This window comes from Hyperolius riggenbachi, chromosome 1 (assembly GCF_040937935.1).
Source record: "Hyperolius riggenbachi isolate aHypRig1 chromosome 1, aHypRig1.pri, whole genome shotgun sequence".
NCBI classification, from domain to species: Eukaryota; Metazoa; Chordata; class Amphibia; order Anura; family Hyperoliidae; genus Hyperolius; species Hyperolius riggenbachi.
The window spans coordinates 521,857,844-521,876,104 of NC_090646.1; the positions used below are offsets into that span (position 1 = coordinate 521,857,844).

The following is an 18,261-nucleotide window of genomic DNA, read 5'->3' on the forward strand; positions in this document are numbered from 1 at the left end:
GCTATCCCTTCTGTAATTACTGCAGGCACACAAGTGAGTCCAATGCCTGGCGCTGCCTGCCTTATATAAGGGGGGGGGGGAGGTGGGGCTCCAGGAGGGAGTGTAGCCTAATTGGCTACAATGTGCCTGCTGACTGTGATGTAGAGGGTCAAAGTTGACCCTCATGATGCACTATGGGGGCGAACCGAACTTCCGGGAAAAGTTTGCGGTTCTCCGCTTTCGCGAACCATGGAAGTTCGCCTGGAACCATTCGCGGTCGAACCGTTTAGGCCATGTAACGATTGCGGAATCGTCTCCGTGGTCAGCGCACCAGACGTGCGCTGACGCGGGGGATTTCCTCCACAAGCGTATAATTGAGGACACCCAGGCTAGGTGCTATGCACCTGCAGAGGGAAATTCCTGTCGGCAGGTGGAGCTGTGGAGTGTAGAGGAACAGCTCCTCTGCCCTACCACACACGCCAGACAGGAATTGTACGAAGGGAAGAAACGCAATCGCAAGAGAAGCGATTGAAAGTGAGCACAGAGACAGATTGTGTATGTGTGCATAAAACTAGTCGCCAACCCGCGACTGTGCACACACCACAGCAGATAAGAAGCAGGAATGCGATCGCGAGAGGTGCGATCGCCAGACGTGACACAAGGTTACAGCAAGGCGGAGCACGAGAGTAGCAAAGGTACAGCAAATCATACAAAGAGAAGATGCGGAAAATAACAAACGCTAGTTAACCGCGAACACCGCACTCATTCGCAACAGTGCACGCGGTTATGCGCGGTCTCCACGTGATAAGCACAATAGAGACAAGCACGCCTAACTAACCATCGACAGACAAACATTAAACAGGGGACGCGAACGCTTGCTTAACGGTTACCTCACCGAGCCTCCAGCAAGCGGTCGTAGCAGACAAGACAGACACACGAAGACAGGGACAAGCGAGAGATAGGATCCACAGCACTAGCGAAAAGTGGCTAGCGCGATCCAGGTACAGAGTAGCAGAACAGAAGGATCCCCAGCGCTAGCGAAAAGTGGCTAGCGCGATCCCAGAAGACAGAACAGAAGGATCCCCAGCGCTAGCGAAAAGTAGCTAGCGCGATCCCAGAAGACAGAACAGAAGGATCCCCAGCGCTAGCGAAAAGTAGCTAGCGTGATCCCAGGAGACAGAACAGAAGAGATAGCTGGTAGCAACCGCTGCACCAGCTATACTCGAAGAACAGAGATCAGAACCATTTCCTGTCGACCACCGTTGGGACTGGACAATGGCAACAGGCAAGACAAGACAGAACAGGCAATACAGATAATACAACCTGACTGGGCTAGAAGGGGAGCCTAAAGCAACCCCCAGGAATGAACTATACTAGATAGCAATGGCTGACACTCCAGCAGTGTCCATCAGGAACAGACCATGGAAGGGAAATGTCCAGCAAAGCATTCTGGGAGCAGAATGCTTTTATAGTGCCAGTCATCAAAAAAAGGCAGGTAACGGATTTGCATGACTAATGTATGCAAATCCCTCAGCAACACAAGCTGCACAACTGACAGAAGGTCTCCTTTCCAGAGTCCTGCAGCAAGCAAACCTAAACAATGGTCAAAAGGCTGCCTGCCCGCGCAGGCAGCTGAGCGGATTCTCACAGGCCATCTCTGATTGGCAGCAGATATCCCCCCCCCCAAAATGCAATAAGATTGGTTGCAGATTTCCCTACAAAATGCATTCAGATTGGCGGCAGATTTCCCCACAAAATACAATCAGATTGGCGGCAGATACCCCCACAAAATGCAATCATATTGGCAGCAGATAGCCCCACAAAATGCAATCAGATTGGCGGCAGATTTCCCCACAAAATGCAATCAGATTGGCGGCAGATATCCCCACAAAATGCAATCAGATTGGCAGCAGATATCCCCACTAAATGCAATCAGATTGGCAGCAGCCGGCAGATTTCCCAGTTTAAGTAGGCAGGTATTTAGGTGTCCCACTCCCCAGTATAGATATAGCCAGGTCTAGGTGTCCCCAGTTTAGGTAGGCAGGTTACCAGTTAGTGGGGGCCCCCATGCTGGAAGGAGGGAGCAGTGTGCACAGAGCGGTGGGGAGGGGGGGAAGCCTCCCCCTCCCTCACCTGGAGCGCCCCCCCCCCCCCAGTTTAGGTAGGCAGGTCACAGGTGTCCCCAGTTAGGTAGGCAGAGAGCCAGGTCTAAGTTCCTCCCAGCTTGAAAGGGGGGGGGGCAGCGGGCACAGAGCGGCGTGGAGGGGGGGAAGCCTCCCCCCCTCACCTAGGGGCCCCCCCTTCCACGCTCCCCCCCTCCAAAATTGCAGCCAGCAGTGGCAGCGAGCAGGAATCACTTACCGAGAGAAGAGCTCTGCGTGCCGCTGCTGGTCTGGTCTCCTGCACTGCACTGTCCAATCACACTCTTAACGGAAGTACTGCGAGAGCATAATTGAACAGTGTCAGTGCAGAAGACCAGACCAGCGGCACGCAGAGCTATTGCTCTCGGCAAGCCGTTCTGCTGGCTGGCTGCAATTCTGGAGGGGGGTGGGGGGGGGGGAACGCGGAGGGGGGGCCCTAGGTGAGGGAGGGGGGAGGCTTCCCCCCTCTCCGCCACTCTGTGCCCACCTTCCCCCCTTCCTGCGCTGTGCCCCCTCCTTTTCAGCACTGGGGCCCCCAGGAGGTAGGGCGGCCAGGGCCCCCTGATGAAAACATCGGCACTTCGGCGGCTCAGTACGAGCCTGGCTAAGTCTCTTATGTTCACAGGTGTTCTCCAATATTAGTAAGTCAACCTTGATGTCATATAACTGAATGGAAGTTATTACTCTTAAGAGCATTAACCTTATTCCCATTACTGGAAGAACGGTGGCATAGTGGTTAGCGCTCTCGCCTTGCAACGCTGGGTCCCCGGTTCGAATCCCAGCTAGGTCAACATCTGCAAGGAGTTTGTATGTTCTCCCCGTGTCTGCGTGGGTTTCCTCCGGGCACTCCGGTTTCCTCCCAAATGCCAAAAACATACAGATAGGTTAATTGGCTTCCCTCTAAATTGGCCCTAGACTATGATGCATGCACTACATGATACATACATAGACATATGACTATGGTAGGGACTAGATTGTGAGCCCCTCTGAGGGACAGTTAGTGACAAGACAGTATACTCTGTACAGCGCTGCGTAATATGTCGGCGCTATATAAATACTTAAATAAATAAATTACTAAGGAGAAACTTCCATAGATATAACCTTAGGAGCTGAATGCTGGAAAAGCATTTTCATGTAGGTGGAAAAAAAAATTAAAATCCCTCAATAAAGGTTAAGCATTAATTTTCAAAGTTGTAAAATGTATCTGCTTTCTAGTGCACTTGAGATGACATAGCTAAACATAAGCCTAGCGCATTGTGCTTGCTTTTACAATGATAAAATGGATGATAGGGTTACACCACTCACTCACTCTGAGCTGTTAGATGTCAGAAACACAACAGCTTATTGTATCTCTTACTGTGATAAGATCTCTAGGTAGCCCGCTGGAAAGTGAGTGTGAAAAAGTACACTGTACCCAAATAGGTATAAAATATGTATAAAATGTAATAGAGATATTGTTGTACATTTGCTTGTCTGTCTTCTCTAATATTATCCTGCAGAATCTGCATAAAAAAATAAATATAGTCGCACTTCCTGTTTCAGGTCGACAACGGTTACTGTGCATTTACTCCCTCCATGGTATTTTTTAAGCTTTTATAACATTTGTAAATCTAAGGCAGACATTCAAAGGCAAACGACACATCTGATTGGCAATCTCATTAACAGCTGCAGGATGCCCTAACCAACAAAGAGCTTTGCTGTGAATGTGAAGGCCAGTCAGCAGCTTTGTTTATCACCGAGGTTAATGGCAAGGTTTAAAAGTGTATAAAAGAAGCCCAACATGGCAGCTGGATGAAGGGCCTGATGCTGACCTTCCTGATCTTAGTGATCTTCTATGGGAGTTCTGTACTTCACTGAGCGATCACGTCTGAAACAATTGGGGGTCTAGAAGGCTAGGATGGGAACAAGCTTGTACAAAACGCTTACCCACCTAAATTCTAACCTTAGGCTTTGCCACCTGGCAACTAGGCTAAGGGGTTAGAATTTATCTAACTAAGTGTGGAGGTGTGGCTCAGAGTTTCTGAACAGTATCAACAGGGTGGATACCTAAAGGAACAAGGAGAGAGTTTTTCCAGTACAAAATTATTTGAAGGAAAGAATACCATCATGTTTATTTGTTCTCACCTTTCCCTGTAGCAAAGAAATCAGAGTATTTCTTCCAGTGCCGGCTGATTTCCTTAACTGTTTTATTATCAGGATCTACATGCTGAAGCTGCTGCAACCTGTCTTCCAAGCCACGTATTGCCTCCAACAACGGTGCAGGATCTGTAAGGAAGCCAAGAGATACAAATTTAAGACATGAAATGCCTTTGGGGCAGATTTATCAAAATAGATACCCAGAAAACTGGACCAAAAGTGGACAAGTTGGACCAGAGAAGAAGCCAATCAGTTTTCAATTGTGAAAGAAAATAAGGATTCTGGCAAGTTCTTCTGAGCAGCTACTCAACTCTTGATCATGAATGTGTTATTTACCGCAGTGCAATCTTGTGTTCACTCTTAATTCCCTGACAGTTCAATTGAATATATTATAATTCAATAGTAAATAGAAAATACAAATTAATAGTAAATAGAAAAAATAATTGCCAGCAATAATTTGAGTCAGTGAATAATTATTATTTAAAGAATCCTCCGGTCTGATCATGCCATATTAAGTATTGAGATTATTGTCATTGTTAAATTAAAAAAAATTTAGATGCATTTTCCATTCATATTACAGACAAAGTTAAATAATATGTAAAGTATATCTGCCACTTCTTTCATCAAATTAAATACATATTTAGCTGTAATCTGTTGTGTCATTTGTTTAAAGAGTATTAACCAATTACCTTCTGCCTTTAGAAGTAAAGCTTCTGCTCCACCTGTGTCTTAAGTGTTAGCTCCGCTAAGCATGTAATTGGCTTCACAGCTACAGCAATCAACCAATTTTCTTTGCAACAAAGTTTGTGTGAGGTTAGTCTTATGCATACATTGTGGAAGCAGCTAGTGCCCTGTAAGTGGATGAGATGCTATATGTTCATTCATGCTTGTGTTAGAACCATACGGTCTGAAGACAGTCTAAAGACTGAACCGCACATACGCAGGGCACTTAAGGCGACCGGCGTAATGATTTGCTGGGTGTGCACATGGCCTGCGCATGTGCGACTTCAGCCGAAGTCGCCGGATTACTGGAGCTGCCAGCGGGACCTCGGAAGGGGCCCAGAGGACGCTGGCAGACCTCATGGGATACGGGGGTGGGGGTTGGAGCTGGAGGAAGCCCCAGGTAAGTCCAGATTTTAATTTTATGCCACTGCTCAGGGTCCCTTTAATAATCAACTTTTGATCATTTAGCATTTTCATAGAACTGCATTTTCCACTGTAACTTTCACCCCCATTTTCCATCTCTGTAAATCTATCAATATCTCATGTTATCATCATTTGCTGTTTAGAATTACAATTACCACTGAAAACCACATTACTACATACAACTGCATTTACCACACTTTATTGTACTATACTCAATGATTTCTGTACAATACAATTACATATTATGATAATTGTACAGAAAAAAAACAACACAATTCCATAAATATTATTTTCACACTACTTATCATTCATAACACTAACACTAATGAACTTCGCCTGACCGTCCCCCGCATCACCCAGTCCCATGCACGCCTCCAAGACTTCTCAAGAGCCGCTCCGACACTATGGAACTCCCTACCTCCACCCATTAGGGCAGCCCCCTCCTTCAACACCTTCAAGAAGGCCCTCAAAACTCACCTTTTCACTCTTGCCTACCACCCCCACAATTGCTCTAAACCCACAGCCGAACTCTGGTCCCCTACCTCTCATGTCCCTACCTCTCCCTCTAGATTGTAAGCCTTTGGGCAGGGTCCTCACTCCTTGATCATGCACCTCCATTACTGTGCACCCATGTTATGCATTTGAGTGAACCTAACTTGCCTAACTCCATGCTCCCATCCAGTGACTGACTAAGCATTACCTTGTACTCATACTGTGCTGTGTGATCTGGTTTTCTTGTATTCCTGTATTGTCATATTGCTGTTTGTCACCCCTAAATATTGTCTGTAACCTAAATTAATGTCCAGCGCTGCGTAATATGTTGGCGCTTTATAAATACAACAAATAAATAAAATAAATAAATAAATAACACACACACACACATACACGTTCATAATTCCATCCTTTTTGATCTTTATACAAACAATAACATTTGGTATGTACTGAATAGATATATACAAATTATTCTGGTTGGATACAATTTCACATTCTTTCACACTCCATACAATTCTTGGTAAAGTTGGTCTGAATTTTCCAAAACATCCAATCTCAAAAAATCAAAGAAAATGTGAAATTCATTCAGATTTCTCAATCGAAAACCCCAAAAAACTTTATATTTTTTGGTACAACCAATTGTTTTAACAGTAGGGTAAAAAAATTGTAACGTGTCACCATCTTAAGAATGTTTGGGACATTAGACTATGACTATGATTAAGTTGTAAGCTTCTCCAAGGTACAGTTACTGACGTGACTGCATACTCTTTAAAGTGCTGCTGCAGAGGATGCCATCTCTCTCTCTCTCTCTCTCTACGGTATATACAGTGCATATATATATGTATATACAGTGTATATATATATATATATATATATATATATATATATATATATATATATCAGTATACAGTATATACATGTGTGTGCATTCCCAAGAATTAAGTGGTTAAACCGCTGTGACCCAAGTGAGATTTATTTACTGTTAGAACCTCTGATGATTTGAGGACACTTTTCTTAATATGATACCTATAATATTCATTATGGGGGTAGGGTGGCGCTGCATATTTATACCCCACAAGGCTTAGAAATAGTTCAGAACCGATGGTTCATAAGGATAATATAGTACTTCTGTAATATGTGTGCACTGAGCACATAATGTCCATCTCATGAGTATGGCAACCGACTGAGGCTGTTACTGCCATTGTGCTTCTTTTACCCTTTGTTATATACCTAATATATGTTCTAAAATGGACATACGTGAATGCGAGTGTATTTATTGGCTAGTGATCTTTAATGGCAAAGATGTGTGCATGTGTATTAGTAAACATATCACGTGTAGATAGGCTATTGGGCTGCTGGGGACTAATTTACCTTACAGGCATTACAATCTCCGGGGATGTGCTGTACTCTGCTTTTATAAACTGAAATCTAGTATTTGCAGACAGAATGTGACCCCATAGTGTACAGTGCAGACAACATCATTCTGCTCAGTGATTACTTCTGCTCCCCTGTAACAAGGTTACACTTTGAAAGGACAAGAAAAATAAGCAATAACAGGGCAGACAATATGACTCATTTGAGCAGTTTGATAACTACTCCAGGAGCAGCTGACCCTCTTTTTGTCCAAAGAAATGATTTATTAGGGTCTAAATACAAGCAGCAGCATTGGAATGATCTTTACCAAACTCTACATGATTGCTGGACGTAGACATTTACCTCTAATTACAAGTAAATGGTGGTCAGATGGCTGGATGGTCATAAAATCAACCCCTGTAGGGCCAGTTCTGCCCATCCGGCAACAATTAACACCCCTTTTCTGAAAGAGCCGGTTATCCCTGGACCTCACTGCAGATTCATCATCAAGTTAGATTAATGTGGCGCATGCAAACTAGGAGTGAGCAAATGAGCAAGCTGCACTAAAAAGCAAAACACATTCAAGCAGCAATAAACATTATCCTTTATTGTTTGTACAAGTGGAACGCATAATCTCCAGGAATTCTATAATCGTTCATCATATGTTTTACAGCAGGCCTTTTTATTTCTTTTATATCTGGATAGTATATTTTACAGCCTACAACAAAAGTAAATTGTACTATAGACAAAAATATGGTTATATAAAACACAAGGAACAAGTATTTTCTAAATCCTGTTTAACAAAATGTTATTTTGACATTTAAAAACTATTTCCTTCTCTACTGCTATAAACGCCTATGAGGGCTTTAGCATCACATGTAACTACTTCTTAAAAATAGGGACCCTGTGTGCTATGTACCGAGCTCCTGGCTATGTAACTAGATTGCGGCTGGTGACCGGCTTTGACCAGCAGTAACCTTGTGGTGACTGATTGCAATCAAAAACTTCTGATTGGCTGCTGTGCATGCGGCTAGCAATCAGAAATATTTAATTGCTGACAATCACCGCAAAGTTACTGCTGGTCAAAGATTATTATTAGTTGTAACGTCAAAACAGGGAATTCTGAAAAGAGCACACGGAAATTCCCATGTAGCCATATATAAAAAAGTTGTTTACATTTCAAAAAGACAAAACATGTTTTGTAAAGAAGAATGTGGCCTTGCATACTCTGTTTTACCTGAAAATAGTTAATTGAATTTTGCTATAGGTGAGAAAAGATAACATTCCCACTTTAAAGCGACTACACAGCCTGAAAATTTCATTTAAAGTGGTCTGAAACTCTGAAATAAAATTCAATAAAAATATGTTTTCCTACTTTTTATTACTCATGCAGTTATATTTGCTTTTGTGCACACGTAATATTGTCTGTTTACAAAAACAAGTGTAGTTTTTCTTACCCTGAAAGCTGGCATTTCATTTTATTTTCTTATATAACCACTTTTATTATATATTAAAATCTTCTAATGAGCTATTCTGAACACTGTGTGTGCCTGACGCAGAGACAGTTTCTCAGAGTGTTTGTTTACATTCCAGTGTTGATGCATTTGTGTTTAACAAGTAAAAAAGATACTGTTATCTCCAGTTTGGATGCAGATTTGAAACAGAATAGCAGGAGAAAGTGCTTTGTTTAACCATTTCAGTGGTGTCCTGCTAGAATTTTTTTCTGGAATAGTAGTTCAAGTTGTGAGGAATCTGTTAGGGCAAAGTAGAAATGCTGGCTTTCAGACCACTTTAATGTTGTGATCGTAATGCCATTTAACCCCCCCTGCTGGAAAAATGCCAAGGTGTTTTCTCTACTCCAGATAGGAAACACCATGGCATTTTCCAGCAGAGGGCGGGGTTATGTACCAGAAGCTGGCAGCCACGTGGTTCCGGGAGGTTTTGGAAGGAATTCAGCCGGCAGGTAATTATAACTTTCAAATGACACGAAGATCAGACTATTAAATGTAATTTCAGGCTGTATACAGTAGTTGCTTCAATACAATAAAAGGATTGGTGACTTCAGTGCACCAACATCAGGATGGAAAGTTGTATTGGATGCTTGGGCCTATTTAGTAGTCTTTTAATGGACCAAACATATATATAGGTGATAATGCCCCACCTGCAGTTTTTTTTCCCTTTAGGAGATTATAAGAAGTAAAGAGTTCCATGACAACATTGAAGGATAAGACTGAAAAAAGAAAAAAAAAAGGAAAAAGAAAAATCTACTTTCATAAATGACGCAGTAAAGTGTTGTACCGTGTTAGCCATGCCATATGACATATATGACAAATGGTTTATGACAGGCATCCTCACTGACTTTCCTTCAAACTGCAGTATCCTTTACCTCTTGTTTTTCAGACACCTATGTTTTGGTACTCTCTATAGAGGAGCTGCGCCATGAATCTAATATGGGTTCATCTAGTCTACTCTTTTTTCCACCTTAAAGTGAACCTCCAGACTAAAAATCTACTCAGCAGCACTGAAAAGGCTTGGTATTTCTTTAACAGTTTCACAGCATCAGAACTTTGTTTTTCTTACCCAAGCCTCATTTTTAGCTGCACAGAAGAAAACTGCCCGGGCATTTTTTCCCTGATGCTGTGCAAAGCATGATGGGATTTCTGATGTTGTTGTTCTCCTTCTGCTGTTTTGGCACAAATTTGTTTGTTTAAATTTTGAATCTGAGATTTGAAGCCTAGCGCGTGCAGCTAAGAGGGGTGATCAGGTCACAGGACAGTTGGAAGTGTGTCTCATGCTCCCTGCCACCTCCTTTCAACCAAAAAGATGGCTGCCCCCATGAAATCACAAACATTTGCCTGTTTTTTTAAAACAGGGTGGGTAAGAGATTATATTACCTTTCTATTTTAATTAACATAACTAATGTAACTGAATGACAGTGTGTTTTTTTAGGCTGAAGTTCCCCTTTAAATGGTCCACTATTAGCTCCCTAGTTATACAGGAAATGAGGTAGAGTGTGACAGACGGACACAGATACAGGGGTGTAACTGTAAACCCTGCAGGCCTTGCCAGGGCAGGGCTCTCAGGGGTCCATCGGACGGACTGGTGGTGTGGGTAGAGCTGCTTCCTCTCAGTGCCATCAAAATCCGCAGTGCCGCAGGCACCTCCACTCACTTCTTAGCTTCGCCTACAGCAGCCCATACCAGTGTCCTGTGCCTCAGCCTGTACCGTCGTGTTCAGGCTATACAGAGTGCAGAGTATTGGGCAAAAGAGTTCCTTGCTGCTCCTCTAGGCTCCCGTCCTCCTCCCCCTCCTCCTCCTGGACACTGCTTTCCAGGACAGGGCTCTTCATCTGACCTCCTTCGGTAAGCTGACACCTTTGCACAAGGGCTACAAAAAGCTGCACGAGACTCTGTTTTCACTTTCCAGTTCGTAGCGTTCTTTTACACATGGTTTGCTCCTCCTTCTCCCCTCACAACCCTTCTCATCTTTTCATCCCCATGCATGTGGTGTTCTCGTTATGAGGTGACTGGGTTCAGGTTTTTCAAACCATGTCACTTTGGTTTCTGTTTTGTTTCTGCATCAGCACTTGCAGGTTTTTTTTTGTTTTCGTATTTCTGCTATAAAGCACAATTGCACTTTTTGTAAACAACTCTTAAACTCTGATGTACTTTCTAATTTGTTGCTTTAGGATGTCTTGCAAAGCACATGGCACTTTATATAGAATACAGCTGCCTTTGTGCATGGTATAGTATTGTCATTAGTTATGTATGATTCTATTTGGGTACATTAATAAGTTTGGTAATGGCTACTAGTGATGTATTAATAGATTTCACTGGCTCACCTTGGTGCTCGCATGTATAGTTTTATGGTGACAGACCACAGCCCTTTATATTGATTATTTATCTTCTTTGCTGTGATTATTCCTCTCTGTCACACATGACTACACTTTCAATACCCAATTGCATTTTCTATTGGTATTTAGTGCTCATGAATTATAACAAGAGCATTAAATACTTTATACTCTTTATACTATTTGTGGCATCTACAGAGGTAAATGTGTGTGTCAGAAGTGTTAGTTTGCATGTGTACATGTCAGAGGTGTGTGCATAAGAGTGTGTTTATGTGTCAGAGGTGTGTGCATGTCTATGTATTAGCGGTGTTTGTGTCGGCTGCAGCAGAGGGGTGATATAGTGTCAGGGCCGTATTTAAGCCAAGGCCAAATAGGCCATGGCCTAGGGCATCACAAGATCAAAGGCGGGTGGGCAGCTGGCTATACTGGGGTGGGGGGGGGGGAAGGGTCACCTGGCTATACTGGAGGGAGGGTAGTCATCAGGCTATCTATATGGAAGGGGGAGGGTCATCTGGCTTCTTATATGACAGGGAAGTGGGGAAAGGTCACAAACTACCTATACTGGAGGGAAGGGGGGGGGGGGGTCACCAGGCTATCTAAACTGGAGGCAAGAAGGGTTATCAGGCTACCTATACTGGAGGGAAGGGTCATCTGGCTACCTATACCGTAGGTGGGTGCTGCTAACAGTGACCTTGGGCGGTAAAGAGTACAAATCCCGTGCAGGCTGCAGCAGAGGGTGGGGGTGCAGGCTGCAGCAGAAGGGTGATATAGTAAAATAATGTGTGGGGGTATATATCAAAGATACTTAGCAAAAATTCCTTGAGTGTCTGGTGCACAATCGCCTGACCCAGTACCTCAATGCCAACTCCCTGCTAGACCCACTGCAATCTGGATTTCGGCCTTCCCACTCAACCGAAACGGCTCTCACCAAAGTGGTCAATGACCTTTCCTTAGTTAAAGCTGAAGGCAATTGCTCCATTCTCCTCCTCCTTGACCTTTCAGCAGCTATTGACACAGTGGACCAAGCCCTACTCCTCCAGTCCCTCCAGTCCATGGGCATTCATGACCTTGCCCTGGCCTGGCTCTCATCCTACCTCTCCAACCGCTTCTTCATGACCTCCGGAAATGAGTCCTCATTCACCCCCAAACCACCTCTCGATGGGTGTCCCCCAAGGCTCGGTCCTTGACCCCCTACTGTTCTCCCTATACACATCCTCCGTTGGCAAGGTTATCTCCTCCATGGGTTTTAACTATCATCTGTATGCAGATGACACCCAGATCTACCTCCACACCCATGACCTATCCAGCACTACCGTGGACAAGGTTTCCTCCTGCCTATCAGCCATCTCCTCCTGGATGTCCGCTAGGTTCCTGAAACTAAATCTGGACAAAATTAAAATTTTGATCTTCCCACCCCGGACATCCCTGAACCTCCCAGATGCAGGGCTGTGGAGTACAAAAATCCACCGACTCCGACTCCTCAGTTTAGGATTCCAACGACTCAGACTTCGCGACTCCGACTCCTCTAATTTGCATATTAAAATCTTGTTGATTGAAAGTATGTAACATGAAATTTGTCTCTTAACTGCCAACGCTTAGGAATTTTAAAAGACAACTGAAGTGAGAAGGATATGGAGACTGCCATATTTATTCCCTTTAGTCATAGACTAAAACTAGCCCTTGGTAAGAGTACTTGTAAAAGGTACAGACCGGAACAAAGAACATCTATCAGGCCCTAGGCAATGTAACTGTGGGTACATGTAAGAGTGATGTGCAGGTACTCTGCAGGGGAATAAGGAGATTCTTCCTCTATTACACATTCTTCATGACCAATCTGAACCAGGTTTATGGGTGATAGACAACACCTCTATGTTCAATGTGCACAACATTCTCAGTGGATTCCCTGCAGCTCTGTGGAGAGTGCATATGTAGAGTATAGTACTACTGTGTAACAAAGTAAACCTGAGACAGATGAAATTAAAGTTTTATACATACCTGGGGCTTCCTCCAGCCCCCATCAGGCTAATCAGTCCCTCGCTGTCCTCCTCCGTCACCTGGATCTTCTGCTGAGTCCAGGTACTTGAGCCAGTCTGGCGTAGTGCGCATGCACACACTCCGCCGCCGGGAGCGTACTACACCTGCGCAGCACTATTGCGCAGGTGCAGAACGCTCCTGGCTGTGGAAGCGGCAGGCGGCCGGACTGCGCTGACTGGCATAATTACCAGGACTCATAGCAGAAGATCCAGGTGGTGGAGGTGGACAGCGAGGGACTGATTAGCCTGAAGGGGGCTGGAAGACGCCCCAGGTATGAATAAAACTTTTCTTTTTATCCTTCTCAGGTACCATTTAATTCGTAGTCACCAAACCAAGTTTTCACAACATATCAAATTATTTGATTTCATTAGCAATCAAATCAACTGTACTGCCGCAGTTGATTTATGTACATTTGCATAAATCAGAATCAACGCAGAATTATTTCCATCTCATTGACCATCTCTATTAGTGACACAGCTACACATCAGGCTTTATACTTACAGCATAGACGTTATTTAGTATATATAAGTGATTCCTGTGTACACATCATATATACAGTCACAATCAGATGTGTATATCTGACTTTAAAAATACGGGGACTGCTTTATTGAAGCAGCACAAGTAACTAATTTTGATTGGTTTATTCCATTTTTGTGGACTAAGCACAGCTATTACTGTATGTATAAATTATTTATAATGACTATTATCTGAGAAATAGAACATTTTATCATATTTTCTATTTTAATTACAGTTTAAATTCATTAGGAGCCGAAGTCGGTGCATTTTTTTCCCGACTCCAACTCCGGGCACCCAAAATTGCCCCGACTCCACGACTCCGACTCCACAGCCCTGCCCAGATGTGCATGACACTGTTAACCACACTACCATTCGCCCTACCTCTCAATGCAAGCTGTCTGGGTGTCACCCTGGACTCCGCACTCTCCTTTACCCCCCATATCCAAAACCTCACAAAGTCCTGAAACTTCCACCTCCGTAACATCTGCAAGATCCGCCCTTTCCTGACCTCTGCGACCACCAAACTCCTCATCCATGCCCTCATAATTTCCCGCCTTAACTACTGCAATGCCCTTCTGTCTGGTCTCCCTATAACCCAAATAGCCCCGCTGCAGTCCATCATGAATGCAGCAGCCAGAATTATCCACTCCTCCCATTGTTCCACCATAGCGGCTCCCCTCTGTGAATTCCTCCACTGGCTTCCTATCCAGTCCAGGATCAGATTCAAGATACTGTGACTGACCGACAAATATGTCTACAAAACCTGTCCAACCTACATTTCCGATCTTACTCAGAGGTACACACCTAGCTGCTCACTCCACTCCTCCAATGAACTTCAACTGACCGCCCCCCCACCCCCCACCCCTCTGCATCACCCAGTCCCATGCACGCCTCCAGGACTTCTCAAGAGCTGCTCCAACATTATGGAACTTCCTACCTCCACCCATTAGGGCAGCCCCCTCCAACATCCTCAAGAAGGCCCTCAAAACTCACCTTTTCACTCTGGCCTACCCACCCTCACCGGTGCTCTAAACCTGCAGCTGAACTCTGGTCCCCTACCTTCCGTGTCCCTACCTCTCCCTTTAGATTGTAAGCCTCCTTCTTCTGTGTCCTACCTGATCATTCACCTCCATTACTGTGCACCCATGCTATGCATTTGAGTGGACTCAACTTGCCTAATCCCCATGCTCCCATCCATTGACTGACTAAGCATTACCTTGTACTCATACTGTGCTGCGTGATCTGGTCTTTCTTGTATTCCTGTATTGTATTATTGCTGTATGTCACCCCTAAATATTGTCTGCAACTTTAACTAATGTCCAGTGCTGCGTAATATGTTGACGCTTTATGAATAAATGAATAAAAATAAACTGCAGCCAATAGACAAAGCATGCAGAAAAGCATTTAGATGGGATGCCCATCTGAACCAGGTCTAAAGCATCTATTGTTTGGTAAAACAAACAGTCTCGCCTACTACAAGCCAAGAAGTCTGCTCCCTGGAGAATTGAGTCCAACAATGAGGGCTGGTTCACACTACAAGAGCTTTTTTAAGCCACTTTGCGTCCCTGGTCATTTTCACAGTTCAGCTCAGTTCTGATTACTTTGGCAATAACTTTATCAATAACTATCACAACTAATTGATCTATATAGTTTTTTTTTTCAGGACAAATTAGGCTTTTTGTGGCTTATAGTTGTTGCAGTAATGAACTTATTTTCTATGCATTTTAAAATGAAAATTGGGAAAAAAATACTTTCCTGTTTACTTTCCTGTTTATTTAACCACTTTAGGATCCTTGGTACGCATATCCACGCCCCTTTAAACTTCACGATCGGATCAGGGGCGTAGATATGCGTACTGCTGCCTTACCATCGCATTCACGATCCCTGCGCTGTTTTCCGCCGATCCACCGTCACAGCCCCCTCCATCTGTGATCAGGATGTGAGAATCTTTTGATTCTCAATCCCGATCACTGTTCCGGTGTCTTCGCAGAGCTCGTTAACGTCGCATAAGCTGAGACCCGACACTTCCGTGTTCGGCTGTGTTCTATTAATAGAAACACGGTCTCAATAGCACCATCTTGTGGCCAAAAAGTAAAATACACCTATTTATGCCACTATACTGTTTTCCATAGCAAGTTTATTATTATTTTTATTTTATTTTATTACTTTTAACCCCTTCCATCCCTGCCCCACAGTTACAGAAATAAAACACTTGTTAAAAAAAAAATTAAAAAAATTACATCATCTAATTTTTTTTTACAGAAATTTGTAATACGGATGTCATGCGTATATTTTTTCAAAAAAAGTTTTTGTAATAAGTGAAAAAGTATTAAAAATCCCTAAATGGAAAAATGCTTCTTCATTTCCATTTAAAATATTTTCACCATACATTGTACTAGGGACACAATTTAAACGTTGTAATAAACCGGACAAATGGGCAAATAAGATGTGTGGGTTTTATGTACCAAAGCACGTTTTATTTTAAAACTATAATGGCTGAAAACTGAGAAATAATAATTTTTTTTCTTTTTTCCTTATCATTCCCTTTACAATGCATATAAAATAAAATAATTCAGAGCAAAAACTACCACCCAAAGAAAGCATAATTTGTGGTGAAAAAACAATATATAGATCATTTCAGTGTGATAAGTAACAATAAAGTTATCGCTGAATGAATGGGAGGAGCGCTGAAATGTGAAAGTTGTTTTGGTTTTTAAGGGGAAAAACCTGTTATCCTGAAGTGGTTAAACAGTTCTTTTGTTTTGATAATGTAGTAGTAACATATTGTATACACTACCTAATTGTTACATTTGTCTGTTCCTAAAATGTTTAATTTTTCACTTGTTAATTCATTAGGCTTGCCATTGAATTCCCTAGAGGAAGGAGAGTGCTTTGCTTTCATTCTGTTACAACTGTATAGCGTTTTTTTTCAGCTCAGAGATAACTAAACAGTGTTATCTAGGATTTTGTAGGGTACAGAGACTTATTTTAATGCCACGAAGCTTCAACTGGTTAAAAGCTCTTGCTAATGTTATCCTATGTGAGTGTTCACACTTGAGTGATGTGATTTTGTAAAAAATCCCCCATAGCATTGCATTAGCAAGAGCTTTTTAAATCACTGGCGCTTAAAAAGCTCTTGTAGTGTGAACCAGCCCCGTGGTGTCGAATTGATGTCATTGCCCCTCTGGGAGAATATATCAGACACTGTTTTAGGGTTGTCACCCTGAATGGTAGACGCGGGCCGCACTGTCCGAATGGGGATAGAGGGGTTGCTGGAGAGTGGAGGGGGCCCCATAAAAGGTTTTGCAGGGGGGCCAAGCGACTTCTTATGCTCCTGCACAGATATTGATAGATACAAATTGTTATTAGTGAACAGTGATAATTACAGAGCAATACATTCCAGTTCTCTGCTGTATGATGATTCATGACTAGCTTGTAATTTCAGACCACTGTTTTTTTTAGCAAAAGGATAATTAAAAGTAAGAGGGTTCAAAGTAGGTGGAGCTCACAACAGCGACAGTAGGAAATTAATGCACTGGATCTCTTATTCTTCTAAAAACTGCAATTTACATTTCATAGTGTCAATTGGCCCCTCATACACAAGGCATACCACATATATAATAGTAAGGACAACATCAATAATCTACTGCTGTGTATACTACAAACCAAAAAGTCTTAATAAACATTAGTGACAGTCATCCTCATAGCTTGAACAGACATGTAGTGTGTTTGCAGCACGGCCACTGTCCATGGTACTGATAAATAGACATATGTACCAGGTAATCTATTGACTTGAGTGAAATTTATTGTGCTTAACTCTTATTAACCTCCCTGGCATTATGATTATTTCCAGATTTACCAAAAGCCGTGAAATTTTTTCACAAGCTTTTAGACCAGGGGTCTCAAACTCGCGGCCCGCGGGCCATTTGCGACCCTCAATACAATATTTTGTGGCCCTCGACGGCAAAAGCTTACTTATAGTTCACTTCAGTGCTCCCAAGTAATCCACCGCATCCCCGCCGCTAAACGAGGGCTGCAGAGCCCCCAAGTCGCCCGGGGGGCAATCCGCCGGAATTTCCTGGAAGGGGCAGAGCTTTCAGCTTCAGCTCTGCCCCTCCTGACGTTAATCGCGGCGCATCGCCGACTCTGCCCGCCCCTCTCTGTGAAGGAAGAATGAGAGGGGCGGGCAGCCCTCGTTTTGCGGCGGGGACGCGGCGGATTAATTGTAATGGGAGCACTGAAGCAAACTATAAGTTAAAAAAGGCAAAATAGTTCGCTTCAGTGTGAATTTGATTTTGAAATAAAAATCAATGCACGGGACGGGAGGGGGTGAGTGTTGCGCGGGAGCTGCTGATTGATTGATTCCCTTATGCGGCCCAGTCTCATCCTGACTTTGCCTCCTGCGGCCCCCAGGTAAATTGAGTTTGAGACCCCTGTTTTAGACCTTAAAACCAACAAAAACAAAACATAGCACAGAGATCTGCAGCAGTTCCTGCATATAACTCACTCAGGCACGGGATTATAGCTCTGAGCTGCGGATTTCCATTCCGAGCCTGAATTGGGATTACCGCTAAGGGGGTTAAGGAGATCTTCTCAATGAACGTTAGAATTAAA

At 43.4% G+C, this 18,261-nt stretch overlaps 1 protein-coding gene across 5 annotated transcripts in view; it reads right to left on the minus strand.

Moving 5' to 3' along the window:
* The window catches only part of CUX2 (cut like homeobox 2), a 549,861-nt gene that overhangs the window by 147,243 nt on the left and 384,357 nt on the right, over nucleotides 1-18,261 (minus strand). For all 5 annotated transcript variants that reach the window (XM_068245676.1, XM_068245662.1, XM_068245667.1 and 2 more), the window contains exon 7: nucleotides 4,245-4,385. In XM_068245676.1, coding sequence (XP_068101777.1) covers nucleotides 4,245-4,385 — 141 coding nt within the window. The remainder of the gene's footprint in view (nucleotides 1-4,244; nucleotides 4,386-18,261) is intronic.